General features: G+C 36.0%; 1 protein-coding gene across 1 annotated transcript in view; it reads right to left on the bottom strand.

Moving 5' to 3' along the window:
• Nucleotides 1–993: 993 nt before the first annotated feature.
• Nucleotides 994–24,245, bottom strand: part of FAM171B (family with sequence similarity 171 member B) — a 66,988-nt gene continuing 43,736 nt past the window's right edge. Inside the window, exons 3-8 of the mRNA XM_043577246.1 lie at nucleotides 22,096–22,188; nucleotides 18,809–18,967; nucleotides 14,596–14,766; nucleotides 11,186–11,302; nucleotides 5,656–5,779; nucleotides 994–5,389 (exon numbers count right to left, since the gene is read on the bottom strand). Coding sequence (XP_043433181.1) covers nucleotides 4,045–5,389; nucleotides 5,656–5,779; nucleotides 11,186–11,302; nucleotides 14,596–14,766; nucleotides 18,809–18,967; nucleotides 22,096–22,188 — 2,009 coding nt within the window. The 3' untranslated portion in view covers nucleotides 994–4,044. The remainder of the gene's footprint in view (nucleotides 5,390–5,655; nucleotides 5,780–11,185; nucleotides 11,303–14,595; nucleotides 14,767–18,808; nucleotides 18,968–22,095; nucleotides 22,189–24,245) is intronic.

Genomic DNA, 24,245 nt, shown 5'->3' with positions numbered 1-24,245 from the left:
GATGACCAGCTCATGAACATCATCTGTTTGAAAGCTATGTTTGTGATTTATGAAATCTATTTTCTATTACAATCCATTCCCTGTGAGCTTGGGTCTTCCATGACTCCTCCAGAAACTGCATTATTTCTGTTAAGACTCTATACTATCCAGTGGGAGATCAGGCCTTGGAAAAAAGGTAACCACAGCCTAGCTTATACTCTGCAGGGATCCAAATGGAAGTGTCTACCTCAAACAATAGTGCTGGGTCATAATCTCCACTATAAATGTAAATGGATTCAGAGCCCAATTCCCATTAGAACTAACCAAAGGTATTTCTACTACAATATTAATTTATACAAGTTATACAAAATGTCTGGAAACATGGCAGCCAAGATAAGGATTCTAAAAGATATTCTAGGTGTCCCTGGCTGACTCAGTAAGTAGAGAATTTGCTTCTTGATCTCAGGGTTGTAAATTTGAGCCCCATGCTGGGTGTAGAGGTTATATAAAAAAATCATACATACTAAAACCCCGAAGTGCAAACTGCCTGAACTTAAGTATGGTTCAACTAGGTGAGCAGAAGACCTCTTGAAGTTCTAACACTCTTAATTGTGAACAACCTTTGTGTTAGTATCTTGTATCTGCTCTCACGTTTAAAGTCCAAATAATTTTTTAAGTGGAGAGGTGATATTGTATCTTGTTCTCACTTAGGAATTTTGGGTACTGCAATTTAGTTTATATTCTATCACACAATCTTAAGAATTCTTCTCGTTGAATGGAAAAATAATTTCTCTATACTTAGCTTTAACAGTAAAAACGTGAACATGGAAAACGTGAAATATAAAGAGAAATCAAGTTCATTATATAACCAAATGGTATTCAAATATATAATATTTATTGTTCCATAGGGAGTGTAATAATGGGTGAAGTAATAACTGAATTATTATTCATTATTAAATGACAGTTTAGGGAGAAATGTTTTGTAGTTTACCCAAAATTAAAGAATGAATCAAGTACATTTTTATATTTATTATCTTTAATGAACTATGTTTAACATTTTACAAATCTTCAGATTGTTACAGTTTTCAGCAGTAAATATAGTAATAATGGCAATAAACACAGTGAAATGTGAGATTTCTCTGTTGAAATACAAAAGATAGAAATACTTGGAAACAAGAGGGCAAAATGTCAACTTAAGGTTTGAGATGGAAATTAAAATGGTCAAATTCTTTACAATGTCAATACATTTTGAGGGACATTATTTGACCCACAGATTCCTAAAATTCTATATGTATTGATATCAGAGGATTCAAACACAGAGAGTGATCTGAAAATGATTGCCAAAGCAAAGAAGTGCTTTTATTCCTCAACATTTGTGACCTTCGTGGTATACTGTGTATTATATAAAAGGGCATAAACCCTAAACTGCATAAATGTCATAAAAATTGATTTTATAAAGTCTCAAGATCATACTATGTATTCAAAAATACACACAGCTGTGCTTTCATAAACGAATCCATCAGTTAATTGAAGGATAATTTTGCTTTTAAGATATAGCCAAAGTATATACAAAGGATACACAAATGTTAACAATTTGTGATCAAAATTCTCTAGAGTTACATTTGCAAAAAACTGTGTTGGTTTTCAATTTAAAAATTTAAGAAAGATGTGAATATTGTAGGCTTATTATTACTTGGGTTAAGAAAAAGTAGATGGCTTCAGCTTTTTTAACAGGAAATTTGTGAACTACTCAAAATGAGAAGTTACACATTTTTGATCATTAGAAAAGGTAAATTGCCTATACTTCCCCACTGAGAACAGAATGTGCAGTGTATTAAAAAAAAAAAATAAGGTTTTATTCTGAAACCAAAGAAAAGGTATTTCTAGAAAAGCCCCTGGGGATACGTCTTCTCATTTCCTTTACATAAGAATGAATAAGTGGCATACTTCAATGGTGTACCATTATGTCAACATGTGTATTCCATTACCAAACTAAAAGATGAAATATTTTTATTTAAAGGTAGAGAAAATATAAACTTAAGATATTGAAGTGCAACATCTTACTATATAGTTTCTAACTTCATTCCGGCACAACATAATTTATCAATATAACCTGGATTCAAAGAAACACACAAAAGAGAGAAATGTTACTTGCATGCAAAATTCATTGTTCCAACATGAAACACTAGGTCTATATTTTTTAATTAAAACCTGCACATCTGTTTAATTTGGCTAACAAAGAAAATGCACATTAAAGAAAGATGTTCTCATATCCTTCCAATAAAGCAAGTCTATATCAAAGGCACTTCAGCAGAGCACTAACTCCTTAACCTTTTCCAAGTCCTTTTCATTTATGCCGCTTTTAATGCATCTTTCTGTAGACCAAGAAACCTCCTCCTCAAAAAACTAGACCTAGGTATTACCCCAAATATTTAGCTCTTCTGTGGATTGGGTAAAAAATGGGTTTTTAAGTTCTTTGGGTTAATACAGAATGGGAGGAGTGTGACCTGACAGGTTAGGTGTTATAGAAAAAACTGAAGTAATTGTAGGAAAAAACTGGCTGAAGTCTATCTTGGGGAAAAAAAGCTGTTGTCTTTCACTGGATATCCATCTATAATTTGACTACAGCTAATATGGCTAATTTTGCTTCTTGCAACTTGTTTATGTGCCTTGCATGTCTATGTTGCTCCCATGTTGAGTAGACGCAAATGAGAAATAAAGCAATTTAGTTTTATTCTTCCCCCAAGGGACAGGGGAAGCTGCTTCAGACATTTGCCTTCATGGGGATTTTTAGAAAATTGGATGAGTTGATTTTAATTAACAAGGAGCTTTATTTTTAGGACATATGAATGATAATTCAGAGTTGAAGACACTTATAATTAAAAATAGCTGTTCAGTGTGTTCATACTGAACTCTTTGCTATGATGAAAATAATATGGATATATTACTTCCAAAACTAGAAAAAGAATTGTAAATTCTGTAAGTGATTTAAGAAGAGACCATGTGGATATATACCTAAATTCTGGAGATAGTTTTGAGTCTTAGGGAAATAGAATTTCTTCTCCTGTTTATCAACATTTCAGAAAAAAATTAAATATTTTAATAAGTTAATATTTAGGTGTTCATAAGAAACCTAATTTTTTAACCAAGTTTAAAAGGTTTAAGTGAATGAATTAAAAAATATCTTAAAGCTGCCTACATGTATCAATGAGTCTTAAACTAAAGATATGGGTTGTTTTTTTGTTTTGTTTTGTTTTGTTTTATGTTCAGACTGGTAAGAAGTTTTCCTTGACAGCTAAGCTCATTTCTCTTTAGAAACAGGGGGAAATTTTTTAAAATAAAAATGAAAGTATCAGAGCATTCATTTTCCATATTTCTAAATAACAAATTAACACCTTATTATTCTGTGAGGTTATATCTAAAAACAACCAAAGAGCTGGCATTTTCCTCTCTAACCACCAAGTAGCTTCTTGCCCATCTTAAAAGTAAGATTTATTTTTGGGTTGACACAGTACACATGCTGTTGACTGCAAAAAAAAGAAAATATTGTTTGGCCTTTATGTTCTAGAATAACATCAATTCCCAATATTTGTCCTTATTTTCAGGGACAGGCAGAGGAGAACATAATAGTAACATTTCACAAGACTATGATGCCTGAAGAATACAGTTTAATTCCTAAATGTTTCACAGGGGCAGTCATCAAAGCAGAAGCAACATTTTTTGAAAGCAACTTTAGGAGTACACATTTCACAGTTGTTCTTTAGAGAGGGCTAAAGTGGCTGAGCATTTTCAGATAACTTACATCTTGAAACTATTTTACATTTTGAACTCTTGGATACTTCAAATTCATCACCCAAAAATAAATGAAAAGAATAGGCCAGAAAAAGCATTCCTTGGTATCTTTCTCTTTTGTTAGTGAATTGCCATTTTACTATTTACTCTGCTTGAGACATGTCCAGGGACCATGAGATTGCTCAGTCTCAACTTCTTAGAAAGTTCATACAGCAATTTACACGAAGCAAGAATAAACAACACGAGAGAGCAGAGACACAACCACCCTTGATGTTAATTTATGGGAATCAGTGGACGTTCCTCTCGCTTCTTCCAGATATTAGTCTTGCTATCTTTTTTGGCTAGTGGTGGTCTGCCCCTTTTTTTAGTGGGGGACATATTGGCTTCAAAATCTTCAACAGTGCTTTTTCTTCCTGGAGACTCTTCCCCAGGGTGTTCCATGATAGCTCCACTCCCTCCATCTAGAATGTGTCTTAAAGCTGGGTCCTCGGGGGAGCAGACAGTGGTTCCACTCTCACTGCTGCTCAGGTCTAAATCTTCTAAGTAAAGGATCTTAGGCTGATGCATGCTTTTGATGAAAGTTTTCTCCCTCTCGAGTTTTCTACTTGAGTGGTGCTCATTCATGTCCACCCCAGAGTCCAAACTCGTGTCATTGCTCTGGGCTCTCTTGCCCTTTTTCAGGTCTATGAAGGAATGTCTCACTTGTGCGACTGGTTTTCCATCAAGAGATACAAACCATGCTCTGGGATGGGGGGAAGGCTTTCCTTTGGACAACTCCAGGAGCGTCTGTTCTGAAATTCCTTGAAGCTCTGATGAAAAGGGAGTCATTACAACAGCTTCATTTAGTGTTCCAGGAACAGAAACAGATTCTAGTAAGCTGTTTGAATACCGGCTCCAGTCTGAAGTTTGGGATGGCAGGCTCTGTTGACCTTCGAGTGGAATGTTCTCTTCCCTCGCATCTGGGGGCTGTGTGTGAGAATGCACTGGCATTTTGGGCAACGTCTGTGTAAAGTTCTCTCTACTAACTGGTTCCATCAATTGGCCATAGACTAACTGTCCCTTTCTTGGCAAAGTAGCTGACTTAGCAGTATGTAACTGCTCTGGAGTGGAGAAAAGGTCAGATGTTTGAAGGATGGCGATGGGCTGGCTGTAGATGTGCATAAGCTGTTCAGGAATGTGGGAATGTCCATATACCTCTTCGTTACCTGTGAGATACCGCTTTTCCTCTTGTGCATCACCTAGAGATGAAGATGGTTTGTTGTTAATGTGTTTAGGTTGTTTGGACCCTACATTGGGCTCCAAAGACTGTGTTGGGTTTCTTGAGTAATTATTTGGATTGGCTGATAGAAATGAAACCTCTTCATTGTAGACTTTAAAATTGTCCCGAGTTTTTACCATGGTAACTCTTTCTTCTGCTTCTGCCTTTGATGGTTCCTTTTTCTGAGGGCTATATGAGGAGTTTTTGGCATTAAATAACTGTGACTTGTCCTCGGCTTTTAATGCAACTTTGACTGAACTGATGTGATTTATGTGTGTTGTTGAAGTTGTCTGGTCTCTCTTGAGGACCTCGAGTTTAGTGATATTTCTTTCTCTCTTCTGCGGAGTACCACACTTGTCCCTACAGGAGAAGAGATAGCAGAAAGTGTTCAAACTTATGACCTAGAAAATTCATTTTTAAAAACCATCCCATGATATATTATATATATGTAATTATATATATTATATATGCAGTGCTCTTAGACTGTATCCAGTTTTATTTTAATCAACATATTTTAAAGGTCACACTGCTGATTTTTATAAATAAACTGTCATACCCAGAACACATTGACATGATACTATGATCAGATAGTTTTCTGTGTTTATACATATTAATATTCTTCTTACCTGCAATAACAAAGAAGCACAGCAAAAAATCCAATGACAATGACTATTGTTCCTCCTAATATGGCTGTAAGAAACACTGTGTGGTAGGCAGTTATATCCCTTGAGTCTCCATTTATACCTGAACCTAAATGGTTCAATATAAACAAGTAAAACAGAGAATATATTATTTTAGGTAGATCAGATTTTCAATCATGTCCTATCCTGGGTAAAGCAGATTAAGTGTGTGTACACAGCTATAATGGCGGCTTCCCTGTGGGTAGAACATAACTCCCTATGTGTTGGGCTTAATCAGTTCTTGTTCTGTTCAATTAAATGTGAGCACCTTAAATGAAGTGGCATGAAATGGCCCTGCCCTCTTGCTAAGATTTTCTAGTATCCAGACGGAATATCCAAAAGTGCTGCTATTCCTTCAACCTAGGTTCTGGAATGAAAACAAATGCTGAACTGCACCAAGCCAGGCCCAAAAGTCATGAGGCCCTGCTGCTGGGCCAGTGAGGAAATCTGCTTCAAGAGGCAGTAAAACTGACTCCTGTGGTGTGGTAGCAAGATATGTAGTGGAATAAACTAGGGGAAAATATTTCTGTGCAGAGAGGTTTGGGGATAGAATGTTGGTAGTGAGGGTTGACTTAGTAGCTGTATTCAATTATAAACGAAAATCTAAAGATAAATTCAAAAAGGAATTTGCCAAGGTAAATAGGTATGAAAGGTTTTCTAGAGAGAATCTAAAAATTGGGCACTCGAAGGATTCAGAGTTGCAACTTTCAGTCTGGCCTTTAGAATAAGACACCATGCAGAGGCACAAGATACCCACCGTCTTTCTTTATGAGAGCTCAGATATACACTGCTGTTGTAATCACCTTAACTGCAGTAAAAGTAGATTAATGCACTAGGATGATCAGTGTAGGCTATTAAGATTCTACATGAGGGGTGCCTGGGTGGCTCAGTTGGTTGAGCCCCCAACTCTTGACTTCAGCTCAGGTCATGATCCCACGGTTGTGGGATTAAACCCCACACTGGGCTCCACACTGAGCATGGAGCCTGCTGAAGATTCTCTCTCTCTCCCCTGCATGTACTCTCTCTCAAAAAAAAAAAAAGGAAAAAAAAGATTCTGCATGAGCGTAAATGCAATTAATGTTGAGGTAATCTGTTTTAATATCACTAAGATTTCACTTTGTTAAAAAATGCATATAGGGGCACCTAGGTGGCTCAGTTGGTTAATCGTCCGACTATGGCTCAGGTCACAATCTCATGGTTCAAGAGTTTGAGCCCCTCATCAGGCTCTGTGCTGCCAGCTCAGATCCTGGAGCCTGCATTGGATTCTGTGTCTCCCTCTCTCTCTGCCCTTCCCCTGCTAGTACTCTGTCTCTGTCTCTCTCAAAAATAAACAAAATGTTTAAAAAACTTTTTAAAATACATATAACAAGTCTACTGATCATTATCAAGTAGAGTCTAATATGAATTCAGGGTGATAAAGTGATAAGACTGGTCAGACAGGTGGTTCTCTGGCAATCTCTACCACGAGAAACATCCAGAATGAGGCTTTCAGCTTCACCAAGGACCCTAGAAAAGACTGAGGATGACAGACTTTAGATCCTTTAATTTTGCATCATCTTATTTGATAAAAATAAAATAATAATAATGGTAGTAAGAAAGGTTTTGGAGAAGTAGTATTGTGGTTATGCATACAAACTTTGGAGCCAGAGTGCCTCAATTAGAATCCCAGTCTCACTATTTCTTTTTTCTTTTCAAAGAAACTTATTATCAAAATGTAATTTCTTGGGGCGCTTGGGTGGCTCAGTCAGTTAAGCATCCCAGTTCAGCTCAGGTCAAGATCTCACAGTTCATGGGTTCAATGATTCTGTGCTGACAGCTCAGAGCCTGGAGCCTGCTTTGGATTCTGTGTCTCCCTCTCTCTCTCTCTCTCTCTGCCTCTCCCCTACTCACGCCCTGTCTCTTTCTCTCAAAAATAAAATAAACATTAAAAAAACTTTATTAATGCAATTTCTTTAAATATATACCCTTCTCCCACCCTCTACCCTCTCTGGGGAGGAACAGAATATCCCCAGGAGATTCCATGTATAAAGACTTATATGGTGAGGATGAAGTATAAAAATACTATTAACAAAAGGGAAGAAGGTACCTGTTGCTACCTTAACCTTCGGAAACCCCCAGCCTCCATTACCACATGCCCCTTTTGCTCCTTTATATTTGAGTGTAGAATAAGCCCTTTCTCTAGAGGAGGACTCAAATCCAACATCATCATTTATTTCTTTGTAACATTCTCATTTAGTTTTGGGGCAAGTTTCATTACTTTGTGTCTCATTTCATATCTATAAGATCTCACCTATATGGCTTGTTATGAGGAGTAAGAGAGTTAATACTTATTAGGGGCATCTGGTTAAGTATCCGACTCTTGATTTGGGTTCAGGTCATGATCTCATGGTTCCTGGGTTTGAGCCCTGAGTTGGGCTCTATGCTGACAGCACGGAACCTGCTAGGGATTCTCTCTCTCCCTCTCTCTCTCTGCCCCTCCCCCACTTGCCCTTTCTCTCAGAAAAAATAAACTTTAAAAAAAAAAAAAGAGTAAGTACTTATTAAAACACTTAGTGCTTGGCACATGATAAGCACTCAGTGTACAACATCATTGTTATTAAATGAAACTTCACTGGCACTCCAGTATTAGCCACACTTTCCTATATATATGGTAAGTATTAACAAAGTGTTTATCATATCTGATAGACAACCAAGTACAGCACTCACAATATGAAATTTCTTCAAAAAGAAAAGAAATAAAAGTAACATTTCTATCTGCAGATTCTTATTTAGGATCCAGGGTTGCAATGGAGTAGTTTGATTATAACTGGGTGAAATTCAGCTTCTCTAAAAGTCTATGTTTCCACAATAGAGTAACACTTTTCATAGCACACAATTCCAACAGAACTCCCTTTTGGACACACGAGGCTGATACTTTTGGGTTTCTCCCAAATTTTATATACATGACAACACCAAAAAGTATGCATCTGTGTGTTTGTGTGTATGCCTAAAAAGAGTCAAAAAGGCAGGAAATTATATTTTTATTTAAATGTATTTGAAAGTGCATATTTAAAAACTGTCATAAGTACTTGTTTATTAAACTCTACTCAGCTGTCTACTTGCCGATAGCAATCACTTGATTTTAATTTCTTGCACTTATTTTCCAAGGAATTCTAGAATTCCATTCAAAATGTATTTAAAAAACAGATTTAGTATGTTATTGGCTAAACTTTAAGTAGCTCCAGCACCTAGTCCATCAGAAGACCAATGTTGATTTTACAAAATGTGATTTTACTCACAATCTAAAATTTTAGGGGGCATTAAGGATCATCATATCCGACTCCTACCATTTAGAAATAAGAAAACTAACGCTCAGATAGGCAAGTACATATTTCAAACTCAGCCGGATAAATTATCGGCAAAGCCAGAGCTACAATCAAGCTATCCATATTTCTAGTATAGTGTTCCTCTGTGATAGGCTCGCAGAATGGATTTTTCAAAAGCATCACTAGAAGGTATCTAATTCAAACTAAATGGGAATCCCACATTTCTATTTTCATACTCTGATTCACACAAAATCTTCTCTGAACTATAAGCTAAAACAAAACTTCCACCTACTTTGGAAAATTTGGCTTTTGTAATTCATAGTCATCTTCTATAAATTGATTTCAGGTATATTTTTAATGGAAAGTACACTTCTCTATAAAACTCAAGTGTTCCCTGGGTTATTTTTATTGGAAATGAAATAACTGGGATTTAGTTGAGCTGAGTATTAAATATTAATTGTTCTTTTTCATCAATATTTCATTATAGTTGCAAATCTAGAATGAAATATGGCCAGACAGCTGGCAAGACTGCAGGATATTTTGCATCATGAAGAACAAAAGTAACCACCCTCTGGTTTCTGAATAAATAATCTCATAAGTACTAAGTTCAAACAAAAACAGAGAGAACATCCCCCTTGATCATAATGGTTAAATGGCTCATATTTCTTCTATTGGAATATTACATGTTAGCTTCATTGAAAAAAAAAAGTCTTGTTACCTTGCATGGTTTAAAATTCAAAGGCTGTCAATATAAAATGATAAAAATTAAACTATCGAAAAAGACATCTTCAGAAAGAACTGAGAGCCTTCGAATTATTAACAGGCCGCCATAACAAAGTTAGGTGATAGAAGGCTGCAGAGAAATGTATGTGCAATGTCATCCACATCCTGGGTCAGGGTGTGCACTGGGGCTGTGCCTGACTAGCATGAAATAGCCAGGTTGCAGCTGCCTCTCAGCTGGGAGCCAAAACACTCAACAAACCAAAAGAATTCTCTGACACATGATTAAAGATGTAGGAACGACATATGCATTCAACCTTCACACTCCCGCAAAGCTTCACTAAAATGACCCTGATGGTTTTGCTTGGTTTTGTTTTTATAAACAAACCCACAGGTTAAAGGAGAATGTCGTAAGAGACCAGAGCAAGAAGATGATGAAGGCTGGAAGCTGACTTAGCAAAGCTGGCGACAGGCAAAGCCACGAAGCAATTCAATTGATACAGTGAGCACCCAAAAGGCCCAGAAAATGATACTAAGCCCGTGGTGCAATCAGACTACACTACAGCAGGTTAGAAGACTTTAAGAAGATTTAATGGATAAAACATGCAATGTTTGAGTATTTTGAGAGATTTATACAACTCAAGATGCATGTATAAGATTTCCTTACTTTAAATCATATAAATAATCTGATAGCATGTCCAATCTAGGAAAAATAAAATACTCATTTCACCTAGAACATGAATAGATCATTCCTAGTGGACAAGACTTAGTTTTTGTCCACCCTCAGCTCCTATGTCAGGCCAACCTTCATTTGGGGTATCACATGTCATATACTGAGAAAATCTGGGGACACTATTTTTCAATAGCCCTCACCCCAGGGGTGTGCTCATGACCCATGTCCGGGCAAACCAAACTCTATCTCTAGAATGAAGGAACAGTGTGAGGAAAAGATCACAAAGGGTTGGAGTCAGCTGTACATGGAGCAGCAATTCTGCAAAGACAGTCAAGTAGGCCTGGTAACCGGGTGCCCTAGGATTCCTGCCTTTTAGTACCTAGTTCTTCAGCCTTCCCTGGGATCCTATGAACTCCCTGCATCCTAATACATTTTATGTAATTATCTAAGATCTGTTTCTGTTGCTTGCAACCCAACGCTTTAACTGATCTGGGTAAAATGTATTCGTGAAAAGTAAACGCTTTATTGAACAAACTTTACACTTTACAGATTCATGAGACATCATGCTATAAAAACCTCAGAGTTCACAGAGCTTAATCTTTTCTTATACACATGAAAAAAATTAAAAGAAAGCGGAGATCAACAGACTAGAAGCTTTTTCCAACATCATACAGTCTGTAAGTGGCAAAGTTTAGAATAAAATCGAGATCTAGTGATATCAATTCCAATTTGACTATTTGGATTTTTTCAAATGCCTTTTGTTTCATTTTTACAATACCTCTAGTTCCTGGAAGTGGAGCAGCTATCCAGTAGCCCAAACGTGGTGCATCATATGTCCAGACGAAGTGATTGTTATGTTCCTTGACCATTCCCTGGCCATGATTTACCCAAGCACCTAAAAAGGTAAGTAAAAAAATCCCAATCAGTTAATGTATAGATCTTTAAGGCTGATAGGAGTTTGCTGACAGTCATGTATAGACTGTTTTTGCAGAACTCTTTCAAAAATTATGAAGACTCTGGCAATATATTATCATGAGATAATACATATTATATCAAAATATAGTTTATATTGTAATATATACAATGGGATGATTTGAATGATTGTTATGACTAAAGGAAAGAAAATCATTATAAATAAACTAAGAATGTACACATTATTTAGAGAAATCACAACTCTCCGAATAATGTTTAAATTGTACATATTGAGATAGGTTTTAAGGATGTGAATAGTGAAATTGAAATTTATCAATAGGTGGCTATTTGTCACCTGTTCCAGGATTCTGATTAAACACTTGTAATATATGTTTTATGGCCTCATTAATTTTTTTATTAAATACTGTTTTGGTCTATTACTGTTGGCATAGCTCTTTTAGAATGTAATTTCTAAGAATGTTTTTAAAAATACTATCTAATAAAATGCCATCCATAGAAAAAAATTCAGTAAAACCCAGATCTTTTATAAAGTTCAGCATAACAGGGGCACCTGGGTGGCGCAGTCGGTAAAGCGTCCGACTTCAGCCAGGTCACCATCTCACGGTCCGTGAGTTCGAGCCCCGCGTCAGGCTCTGGGCTGATGGCTCAGAGCCTGGAGCCTGTTTCCGATTCTGTGTCTCCCTCTCTCTCTGCCCCTCCCCCGTTCATGCTCTGTCTCTCTCTGTCCCAAAAATAAATAAACGTTGAAAAAAAAAATAAAAAAATAAAATGTTGTTTTAAAACAATTCTTTCATTCAACAAATTAGGAAATTCAGGCCCAAATAAGTGATTTGTTCAAAATCACATGGCTGGTGGGATGCCTGGGTGGCTCAGTTGGTTAAGCACTGGACTCTTGATTTCGGCTCAGGTCATTATCTCATGGGTTCGTGATCGAGCCCCGCCTTAGGCTCTGTGCTGAGTAGAGTCTGCTTGGGATTTTCTCTCTCTACCCCTCCCCTGCTTGTGCTCTCTTTCTCTCACTCACGCTCATAGTAAATAAATCTCTCTCACTCTCATAATAAACATTTTTTTTAAAAAATCACACTGCTGGTGAATGGACTAGAATCTAGGGCTTAGAGCTCTTAATCCAATGATTACAATATATTATATTTGGTTTTAGTCCCCAGTCCTTACACAGAGCTTTGGAAATCCTTGGAGTTATCTATGTAATAAAATGCAATGTTACCTATGGAAAGAGTACCTCTTGTAGTTCCTAACAAGCCACTTTCAACCACACCTGAGTTCATGTTAATGAGGTGATTTTTGGAAAATCCCTGTGGATTGGGCTGGTTGCCAGGGAAACCCACCAAGTGATTAGAAGGTTGGAATTTTCAGCTTCACCCTACTCCTGCAGAAAGGGGAGATGGGCTGAAGATTAAGTTCAATCACCAATGGTCAATGACAATCATGCCTACATAAAAATACCTGAACTACAGGGTTCGAAGAACAGAGCTGGTGAACACATGGAGGTGGTGGGAGGGGATGCACCCAGAGGAGAGGATATTCTTCTATAATAAACTGATAATATAGTAAGTAAACTGTTTTCCTGTGAGCTGTTCTAGCAACTATCAAGGTTGAGGAGAAGATCATGGGAACCTCCAGTTTATAGCCAGTTGGTCAGAAGCACAGATGATAAACTGGACTTGTAATTGGCCTCTGAGGTGGGGGTTAGGGGACACTCTTGGAAGACTGAGCCTTTAACCTGTGGAATCTGATGCTAATTCTAGGTAGGTAGTGTCTGAATTGAATTTTAGGATACCCAGCTGGTAGAGAACTGCTTGGTGTGAGAAAAACACCCCCACATTTGGTGACAGAAGTGCAGTACTGAGTATAGAATCACATTGAGAGACTTTCTCTTACAACTATCCTTTTTACTTATATACATGTTTTTTAAAACAGTGGCAACTATATATTATTGTTTACATTTTGTAGTAAACAGGTATTTGGATTTTTTTTTTTTTTTTTTTTTTTTTTTGCCTAACTACCCTTCCAATCCAACTGCAGTGAAATCTCATTCCAAATCTCTTTTGAAGGTTAACTGCTCCATATTCTCAGTCCACATGATTAGTTTGGCCCTCCAACACAGAATCTTAAGCCTAAATAAATCTGTACATTCTATTTGCAGACCACAAAGGCTGGTTCGGAGATGGGCATGAAAATTCTATAACTGCAGTGAATCCAAGAGCTTGCGCAATTGCTATTGGGAAAAGAATCTCTTTCCATTGGACTTCAACCTGTGTGTCAAGTCAGAGCACCTACACTCTCTTCTTGCCACTCTGAAGGTAAATCTTATCCCAGAAAGGTATTAACACAGAGAAAACATGAGAGAAATCAAATCCTGTGAAACTGTCTAGGCTCTGTATCTTGACTCATCCAAAACAATTGTGGATCATATCCCCCGCCCCCTCCCCCCTTTTTTTAGTAATTTAAAGACACTCCTCTTATTTACATGGAAACACAAGAACAAAACCAAGGGAAGCAGAGAAAGAAAAAGTACTTCTACTTAGGAGACTAAACTCAGGACCAAAATTGGTACCTGAGGTTTTTTTTTTTAATAACCACTCTGTATCTTAATAGCACAATGTCGTTTATTTTCATGAAATTAACATACATTTCTTAATTGCCTTAACCAACCTTTTAGATATAAGTTCATATTGCTTATCAAAACAAAAACCTAGAAGAGTAGAAATAGTTTTTTAAAAATTTATTTATACTTTTCTGTTAAAGATCTTGGGAAATATAAAAGGCAAGGGAGGGGTGACTGGGTGGTTCAGCCAGTAGAGCACACGACTCTTGATCTCGGTTATGAGTTCAAGCCCTATGTTGGGCATAGTGCTTACTTTAATAAAAAAGGAATGTGAATAAATAATACTATTCTTTACATGTAACATATTGGCATCATTTTCCCCACAATTGTATTATATTAATCAAAGTGGGGCCAAATTCTGGTCATTGACAAAGTGCTTAAAATTATAACATTACTGATTTAGTACTCTACTAAAGATAAATCATTCAAATATAAATGATATATTTTAATGTTTTAAATAAGACACATTAATTTTTAATTATTCTATAGTCAGCATATAAAAATTTGCTAATTATACCTCAATAAAGCTGAAAAAATATTTAATAGTAATATGGAAACCTATCTTTAAAATCAAACATTCAAACACCCAAAAGGAAAATATTCAGAGTATTTTCACGTAGCTCACATACCTATGTTCATATCAAATGTCCAGGCAGGTATCTGATCCCCTGCACTTACATCATTTGTATGTATAAGGGGGAGAGAAACTTGAATAGAGCCATCCACCTTTAATTCTTTTCCTCCAGAATATATTTTCACGCATATTGCAGCAAGAGGAGTCAATTCAGTACTTTCAAAACCTAAAAAAGAAGACAGTTTATTAAAACCATATGTAGAATACACGTTGTAGTTACATATTAATAACAAAGTTCGGGGCGCCTGGGTGGCGCAGTCGGTTAAGCGTCCGACTTCGGCTCAGGTCACGATCTCGCGGTCCGTGAGTTCGAGCCCCGCGTCGGGCTCTGGGCTGATGGCTCAGAGCCTGGAGCCTGCTTCCGATTCTGTGTCTCCCTCTCTCTCTGCCCCTCTCCCATTCATGCTCTGTCTCTCTCTGTCTCAAAAATAAATAAAAAGGTTAAAAAAAGTTAAAAAAAATAACAAAGTAATATGGGCCTAAAATATCTAATTCATTTATTTCACCTATGGTTATCCACTTTCATATTAAATAGATACTGGGTCCTCATGAAAGAATTGTAAAATATATCATAAATATAGGTTATACTCATGTAACTTGACAAATCAACATGAGCCCAGAGATCTAATTCTTTCAGAGTCATGTGATTTAAGGTCACCAGAACCTAATTCAATGTTTTAAAAACCTACAAAACAACAGCAAAAAAATACAGTTCACAAGTGTCCTACCCAAATAAAGGTTCTACCACCTCAAGTCATCAATGCAGATTTGGGCTATAAGCCAGTCTCTCCTGTCCCTAAGAGTGTCTGTTTCAAGTACAAGAACCAACAGACTGAGCTATGTTCCTTGAAGTTACCTCGTGGAAAAAACATTCTGATTAAAAATGCAAATTTTCACAGGTTTGACAAACATGAAACAAAATCAGCAATACTGTTTGCTGATAAAATAAGCTTTGATATATATTTGATTAATAGCATAACTGAAGGAATATAAACAGACTAAATATTAATAATACAATATTACTTAGACTTCAAAGCTTGAAAGTAGGGAAATGAGATTAAGAGAAGAATTGGTTATAGTGTTTTGCCTAAGGTTTTAAAGTATAATTATACATACGATTTATAATATGCCTTCTTAAACATCAGGAGCTACCTGTATTTCTCTATTACTGACAGGAAAAGAGTAGAAAATGCCTTTGTTTTGTTTTTAAATATTAGCGATGCCAAAAATAATCTATACCAGAATATTTATAATGAATAAAGTAATATGGTTACAGATGTTAAAATTTAATATAAATTTTCTACAAATAATTTGATAATTTTAGATTTCCAAGTAATTTACTAACACATTAGAAAGAGTTGACTCTAGTGTATTATATATAATTTGCTCTTTGTAGATAAACCTGAATCTTTGAATAAAAGCTAGTTTTGTTCATCATTTAACAAATATTTATAACAGAGCCCCTATTGGCACCACCTACTCATCTTGGTTCCAAAGACACAGTGAGTACATGATCTCTTGAGATATGTTTTTCACAATCTGCATTACCATCAAGAATGCTTTTTTCCATTTCTTTGCTCATTGTCAATTTTTCCTCCACCGGAATGTAAATGTATGGTAGAAGCTGCTTTATCAGTGCTTTAAGGAAAATCTGGAAAAGCAATGTAATTGCATGGTCATAAAAGTTGCCTCTCTAAGGAGGGGATGTTTGAGCTGCGGCCAAATGATAAGATGCCATCCATACAAAACCTCAGAGAAGAGCTTTCCAGGAAGAAGAAACAAGTGAAAAACCCCCAAATCAGAGGTGATCTTGGCATGTTTAAGAATGAAAGAAGGTTGGAGGGCAGAGAGGTAGAAATAACAGAGGGCCTTCCAGGCCCTGGAAAGGAATTCTCATTATCACTACTACTATATCTGGTGTGTATCTTCACCTGTCAGAGCAATTACTGGCTTAATGAAAAACTTCAATGAACTAGAAGACAATTAGCCTTGGTAAACTTCCTGAAACACTAATATAAGATAAGCAAAGTAATGGCATACATATTTTGTAGACCAGTTACACTAGTACAAATCCAATGTAAGCACAAATAAATTATTATGTAATCTGTAAGTAGTTATAATTTCTTATGTCAAACTGTTTAGTAAAGCCAGCTGGCTTTCTGAGGTGCCTGCTCTTCACTCCACTCCCACCCCTCGGTTCTGTGCATCAGTGGCTTTACATCCTAAATGCAGCTGAAATTATGAGATCAACTCCCCACCATGTGAGATAAGGCCAACTCAACTCAAAAAAGAAGGAAAAGAGAATGGCACAAGAGAAAAAGAGACTAAAAGATAATGATAAGGATGCAAGTTGAAAAAAACCTTTTACTCACAGACCACTAGAACTATCCAATACAATAGCCAATCCAATACAGTAGCCACCAGCAACATGTTGCAATTTAAAGGACGTTAGTGTTTTAGTTCCTCAGTGTACTAGTTATATTTCAAGAGCTCAACAGACACATGTGGCCAGTAGCTACCATATTGGATAGAGCAGAAGAACATTGCCATTGGCGGCACTGCTCTAGGACTTTTAAAATGTTAGCAGCGCTCTCAGGATAACTGAAACAGTGAATGAATAGTCTCAAAAGCAGGTGGTAGAGGAATGCTGGAAGGAAGCACCCATTATGTCCCCTTCCCACTGGGCCTAATGAGTCTTGACCATAAAAACTCCTCAGGACCACATGAGCTTCATTTGTGATATGGTAGACTGGTCCCATCCTTGTAAATGTTTTTATTTTGAGCATCCTATAACTTCCATCTGGAAAATTTTGGCAGGTGTCTTGATTGGCTTCTTCAAGAAGCTAAGCCTGAGATATCAATTTGGGAGGAAGTACCCACCATTGAGGGAGTGGAGACATATAAAGAAGAAGGAAGACAAAAAAAGATTATTAAGGAATAGATATGTACACTCTTTGTACTCTTGTCTATTAGTTGAGAGCTTGCCCTGGTGAGGGCCTCGCCTGCTTGCTGGACCACGGAATGCCTTTAGGCAGAGTCACAGATGTGTGCAGCAGGAAACACAGGCCCATAACAGAGGAGGGACAGTCATCTTGCTGGAGCACCAATAGCATCGGCTACAGTAGGTAAGAAAAAAAACCAAAACTAACCAAAACATCTATACGCTTATTACTCTAATTTCTGGTTGTTCCCCAAATGAAATGGAACAAAATTTGACCTAAATGAAATCATCAAAATTATAGACTGAGGTGATTTTTAAAAACAGTGGAGTTTCAGTTATATGTTGCCACAGGTGGTAGAAATAGTGGAACAAAGGTGGATGTACAGAGAAGAGAGATTTTACAGGGTTTATTCATGGGTATATTAAATAAAATGTAAAAGCCCATCATCCTCTTACCTGTTAGGTTGTGACAGCCCTATATTGTGTGTATATATATATAGAGAGAAATATATATATATGCTGCTGAATCTGGAATACAGCTGACCCTTGAATAACATGGGTTTGAACTGCACAGGTGCACTTACGTGCATTGTTTTTGATAAATGCAGTACCGTAAATGTATTTTCTCTTTCTTAGGATTTTCTTAACACTTTCCTCCCTCTACCTTATTGTAAGAATACAGTAAATAACACATATAATATACAAAATATGTGTTAATTGACAGTTATTGGTAAGGCTTCTGGTCAACAGTAGGTAATCAGTAGTTACATTTCCGGAGAATCAAAAAGTTATATGAGTTTTTTAACTGGGGGGGAGGCAATCTCTACATTGTTCAAGGGTCAACTGTATATGTTTTTTAAAAACTTATAATTTTACTAACTTAGAATATCAAATTTATTTAAGAAAAACTTCCAGTTGGTTACTCACATCTATAAACTTTTTATGTCTAACAATTATTGACAGTTCTGATTAATTTGATAACAATAATTGAAGGTCAAATTCTAAAAACATGTATAAACTTCTTTAAGTCAAATTTTCATTTTTATGTATTTTTTTAACCTGCAAAGTTATACAGTATCATTACTATTTTCTTTGGATAGAAATATCCTGTACATTAAACTTTTCATTAATTTAATATAATGTATGCAGAAGATTATGGTATAATTTTTCTTTCACTGGATAAAAGAAAATTGCCTTATAACATTTTAATAACTAGCTTTATATACTGTTTCTTTGAAATATTATTTATATAAAAGCTAGATAGTACCTGATTTATTGAGCATAATTCCAGTTGTATACAGGAAATTGTCCACTTTCAAAAATTGTTGTAGAACTGTAAGATAGCCTGTTACGTTGCTAATATGATGGTTGTCAGGTAGTTTAATTAAGGCTTTTGAAAACTGAACACTTGGTTGAGATTTGGCATCTGGAAAAAGGAAACTTCATTAACAAATGGACAAAACAAATGCATATTAGGCATAACATCATTGCTCAGGACATTTTACGTTAACATCTCCTTATAATTAATATTTTAAATTCTGAATTGAAATAAGAAACCTTCTTTTCTTTAGGTCACACAAGGCACCTTTATCCTAGAGAACACTTGATTCTACTGCCCAGAATTTCTTCATCCTTTTTGGGTTTTACTCTAGGAAACCGCATACCGACCATTTTAGCCCATTTGATTCACTTGGGGTTTCATTTCTGTAACACAAGCTAATGGTGCATGCCAGAATGGGCTGGAACCAATCCAAATGTCAGGTATTCAATTGATAAATGTTATCTCATGTTAATAACTTTGAATTGACTATCCTTTAATATAACTTACAAAGTGAAAATTTAGTGATAGTATTGATATTTCTGTAATCAATGTATTTTTAACAATTTAAGGGTCAACTCTTAAATCCTTGAAACTTATCAGAAATATCAGCTATTGCTTTGGACTTTAAGGTTGCTGACAAAGACAAAAGCAATCAGTTCAATTATTAGAATTTTTAAAGTGTCAGTTTCTAGTTACATCACAAAACATGACAAAAATGTAACATAATTTTCAAAATCAGTGTATTGTTTACATATGAAGCTAGAAAAACTAATACCTGGAAAGTAAGAGATATAACTAAAAACAACACATTTATATTATTCTTCTTTGGTTAAATTGAGGGTATAATCTAATACCTTCTGATCACTTTACAAGTACTATCTACACCTTACTCTGTTAAAATACCTGCCTTAAAAAAGTGCTGTGGAAATATTTCACATTAATAGAGGCTGAGACATGAAAACTGAATGTAACATTTGACCCTAAACTGGAGTGACACAAAAAAAAAAAAAAAAAAAAAAAGCGCCAGTGGCCAAAATTGGAATTTGGATGGTAAGTTATCCTATCAACATTAAATTAGCTGAACTGTGTTGTGGCCACTTAATATCCCAAATCTTAGCAAGTGCATGCTTAAGTATTTAGAGGTAAAAGGCCATGATGCAAGTAACTTACCTTCAAATGGTTCAGAAAAAAAGTATGCATACCCAGAGCACAAATACACATGTAGTAAAGCAAATGGAATAAAATGTTATCAATAGCTAAATTTGAGTAGAGGGTATACAGGAGTTGTCTCTTATCCTTGCAACTTTTCTATATTTTGAAATTATTTTTGCATTTGAAGTTATTTTCAAATATAAAGTTAAAAATATACATGTGCCTTATTTATGCTGAAGCCCCAAATTTCTTATAACTGAAAACATGTACACTCAGTAAAATGTCTGTCTGAGCCTCTCTAAGGTTTTGTACATTCCTGAAGTTTCTAATTTCTCCTGCTCCCTTTTTATCACAAACACACACAAACCTAACACATTTTCAATGTACAAACTGAACACCTTTCTGATCAAATCCTGGAAGAAAAAATATCAATGTTTTATGGAAGTTGAGAAGTGAGGATGTGTATCTTCCAAGGAAGGATTTATCATCTGCAGAAACACCCCTCCTTTCCTGCTTAGCTTTTCAATGGGTCAACTCTTAGGACACTGAGGTAGTAAAAGGAAGCTATCTGAGAACTCAAGCGAGCCCACAGTGTTCTCATGGAGATATAGACAGTATCTCCCAGATAAATGAGTGCTCACCATTGCTTGGTAAAATGCAAAGGAGTGGCATATGGACATGTTCACACTAATCTATTTCATATATTCTGGAGGAAATTACAATTTGTAATGGGGTTTGAAGAAGACAGTATGAAGTAGGAATGTGTCAAAACACAACCTTAACAAGAAGGTGCTGAAGAGGGACTGTTTTTACTAAGGTCCCAGCAGCATAACGTGTAGCCTTTCTCTATGGTAAATGGTTCCTATTTACTTTTCATCCTTCTGCACACCATGCCACATGCACCCATCCTGCCAGGCAGAGCAAACTTGCAACTCAAGATTCTATTAAATCTATTAGATTTCAAGAGTAAGATTCTGGTAATTTCCTCAGTAAATTAATCACACGCTGGTTTAATTTTTTTTCCAAATATTTTCTTTAATATTTTTGAAATAAGATAACTTCTGAGGGGCGCCTGGGTGGCTCAGTCGATTATCAGACTTTGGCTCAGGTTGTGATCTCACGGTGAGTTCAAGCCCCGCATTGGTCTGTGTGCTGACAGCTCAGAGCCTGGAGCCTGATTTGGATTCTCTTTCTCTCTCTCTTTCTGTTCCCTCTCCCACTTGTACTCTCTCTCTCTCTGCCCTTCCTCCTGTCAAAAATAAACATTAAAAAAAAATAGCTTCTGAAAATGAACTTTCACAAACAATTTCTTTTTACCATGACTCTTATTGGACTCTTACTTTGAGGATTTTCTGCCTTTACCAATCAGTCATTACTATTATGCTTTAGTCTTAAACATCGATTCCCCAATACAAAAAAATAATTTTTTTGTCATCGATAGAGGTTTTATATAACATGCAGTAAAAGAGTGCAAAATGTGGGGGTTCCCCTAAGAACTAGTTAAGGAAGATGGCAGGGGGGTAAAGGTCATGCTGGAACTGTCATTCTCAGGGTTGGTAAAGCAGAACTAGAGGTCATAGTTTAAATGAGACTCCAAATAAAGCTTCCTGTATCTGGCCCATGGGATATGCAAGTGGGGTAAATCCCACCTGCTATGGTAAGACCTTACCCACTCTCAGGCCCTTCCCACTCAGGGATGGAAGTGCCTGCAAATTAGAGAGTCCCAAAGTTCCAACCTTTTCCTAATTTCACTGACCACTAAAGCTCCGTGAGAGATGTGATTTGGAAAGAAGCTCAGAATCTCAGTGCAGTCTTTCGGAAACTCAAATGTTCCTACGGGGGCCAGGATGCTAAAATAGTACAGAATGATTCCCACTATACAAACCCCCATATTGTTGTTTGACAGTGAAATAAGAATCAGTTAAGATCAACTTACAGCAGTACTAATCATCCTTGAGCAATTTAGACTTTTCTCCAAGTTACAACTAACATGAATTCATTAGTGAAGAACTACAGTAACATAATTAAAGTGATTATCACTAAGTTTTTACCTACAAGTTGAGAAGAAGTGTTGTACTTACCAGCTAATTTTCCAGTAATTAAAACAGTGTCTTCAAATAGCCATATATTTGCTTGGCTTTGCGGGAACAGCGAAAGTGTAACTGATGAATATACTGTGAAATATAGAACAATTAAAATATTTTATTAAACGTGGGGAAAAACTAGGTTAAATATAGTCTGTTCCAGCAGGCCCTAAAAAGTGGGAAGGGGTGGGGTGGGGGGGAAACTGTGGGAACAAAGGAAAAATAAATGTAAAATACGATGGAAGGGGGAAAAAAGAGTATCACAGTAAAGTCAGGGGGAAAAAGGTCAGGCATCACTATTTTACTAATCCTTTCTATTTCCAATAGTTTGTACCAAAATTACTAATGATGTTCTATAACCCCAGACATGTATTGTCAGATTAAATGCTTGAATAATCCTCTGTTTTCTCCATACAATTGTTACTTGTTATTTCCTTATGATTAAAATAAATAAATAAAACTTTGGCTCTACAATTCAAGGTTCTCTAAGATAGAGACTACATGCACTGATGTTTTTTTAACTTCCTGCATAAGGGCACAACTCTCTTCACCACACAGTATGGTTTGCCAGCTCTAAGTTGGCAGAAGAAGAAACAGTTTAATGCATAACAGAACAAATTATCCACAGTCATTGGTAGCAATGCAGGATGAGGCCAAATCTGCCTACAAGAGTAGGTACCTTAAATAACAGGTGGGATCAGTAAGTGCAGATGGCCTGAAAGATAACAAAATTATTTCAAGATCAGAAGTGTGTGGGGGAGGGGAGACCATTTTATAAGCAAGAACAGATCAAATAAACTTACTAAAAATGAGTTCTCACTTGATAGCTCTCTTCTATTCGATACAAGCACTTAACAGAAATAACAAAATCCTAAATCACTTAGGACAGGATAAAATACATTTGCATGGAAATATGTTTTAAGATATTTCAAAGAGCTGTAAAGACTGATAAGAGGATAAAACACAAAAATATATGAATGGGTATAAAATGAAATACACCATTTTCCTACAATAGGAAAAGAAATACCAAACAAAAGTATAATTTCAATTCAGAATACATTGATAGCTAGACTAATTAGTGGCTTTATGAAATTAGAAAGTGTCAGGGTAGTAGCTTGGACGTTGAGATGATTATAAGTAGGGCACTTTCCCACATTTGGATACTTTGTTAAAAGGGGGGGGGGGGGGCAGTCCTCACAGCTGAAGGTTATTAAACCCGAGGAGAATCTTTTGAACTTCACTAAAACTTATATGTGGATTTCCTTTCACTTAAAAAAAAGGTTTCTCATTATAAAAGGGATGAATATCCACTCTAGAAAAGTTGAGAAATACAGAAAAAAGTAAGAATAAAGTGATGGCCCTCCCAATCCCATGACAAAGACAATCACTATTAATATTTCAGTATATTCTTCCTAGCTTTTTCCTATGATTTTTTTAAAATAGGGAGTACAATATTATATGCGGAATATTTTTACCCTGTTTTTTTCATTTAAGATAAAATAAGCATTTCCATCCCTCATTAGAAACTCTTCCTAACATTGTCAAGGTCACTTATGTCCTTTCTTGAAATATCAAGATTTACTTAACCACTGTACTAGTATCACATATTTAGATTGTTTTCATTTTTACCATTATTGCAAAAAATAACATCTGAATCAACATTCTTATGTACAAAGATCTGTCAACTTTAGTTATATATTTTTAGGATAGACTCTTAGCAGTGGAATACTGGGACAAAGGTGAAGATTTTGAAGACTTTTGACACACATATTTCAAAATTGCTAACTAGATAATTTTGCTGACTCATACACCCACAAACCATGTTCGAGAAAGCTCACTATACCTCACTCTCTCAGTACTATGTTCACTTTTAAAAAACTTTTCTAAGGTGAAAAAATCTAAGAAATGTGTATGTCTGGTACAGAAAATCTGAGACTATTAGGAAAATAAAACAGTTTGTCACATCTAGTAATCTTTTGTTTTTCTGGTTTTGAAAAATTCCAGGTAAGGATTTTGTCCATTTACCTTTAGTTAGGACCTGAGTGTTTTCTAATTTGTATGAACTATTTACATATTGAGGCTACTACTCTTTATTGTCTAATATTTTCCTATTTTTAGACATTTTTTGAAATATAATTGATGTATGA

Source organism: Prionailurus bengalensis, chromosome C1, assembly GCF_016509475.1.
Source record: "Prionailurus bengalensis isolate Pbe53 chromosome C1, Fcat_Pben_1.1_paternal_pri, whole genome shotgun sequence".
In the NCBI taxonomy this organism is placed as follows: Eukaryota; Metazoa; Chordata; class Mammalia; order Carnivora; family Felidae; genus Prionailurus; species Prionailurus bengalensis.
The sequence above is the reverse complement of the archived record's forward strand: the minus strand, read 5'-3'. Positions and strand labels throughout refer to the sequence as shown.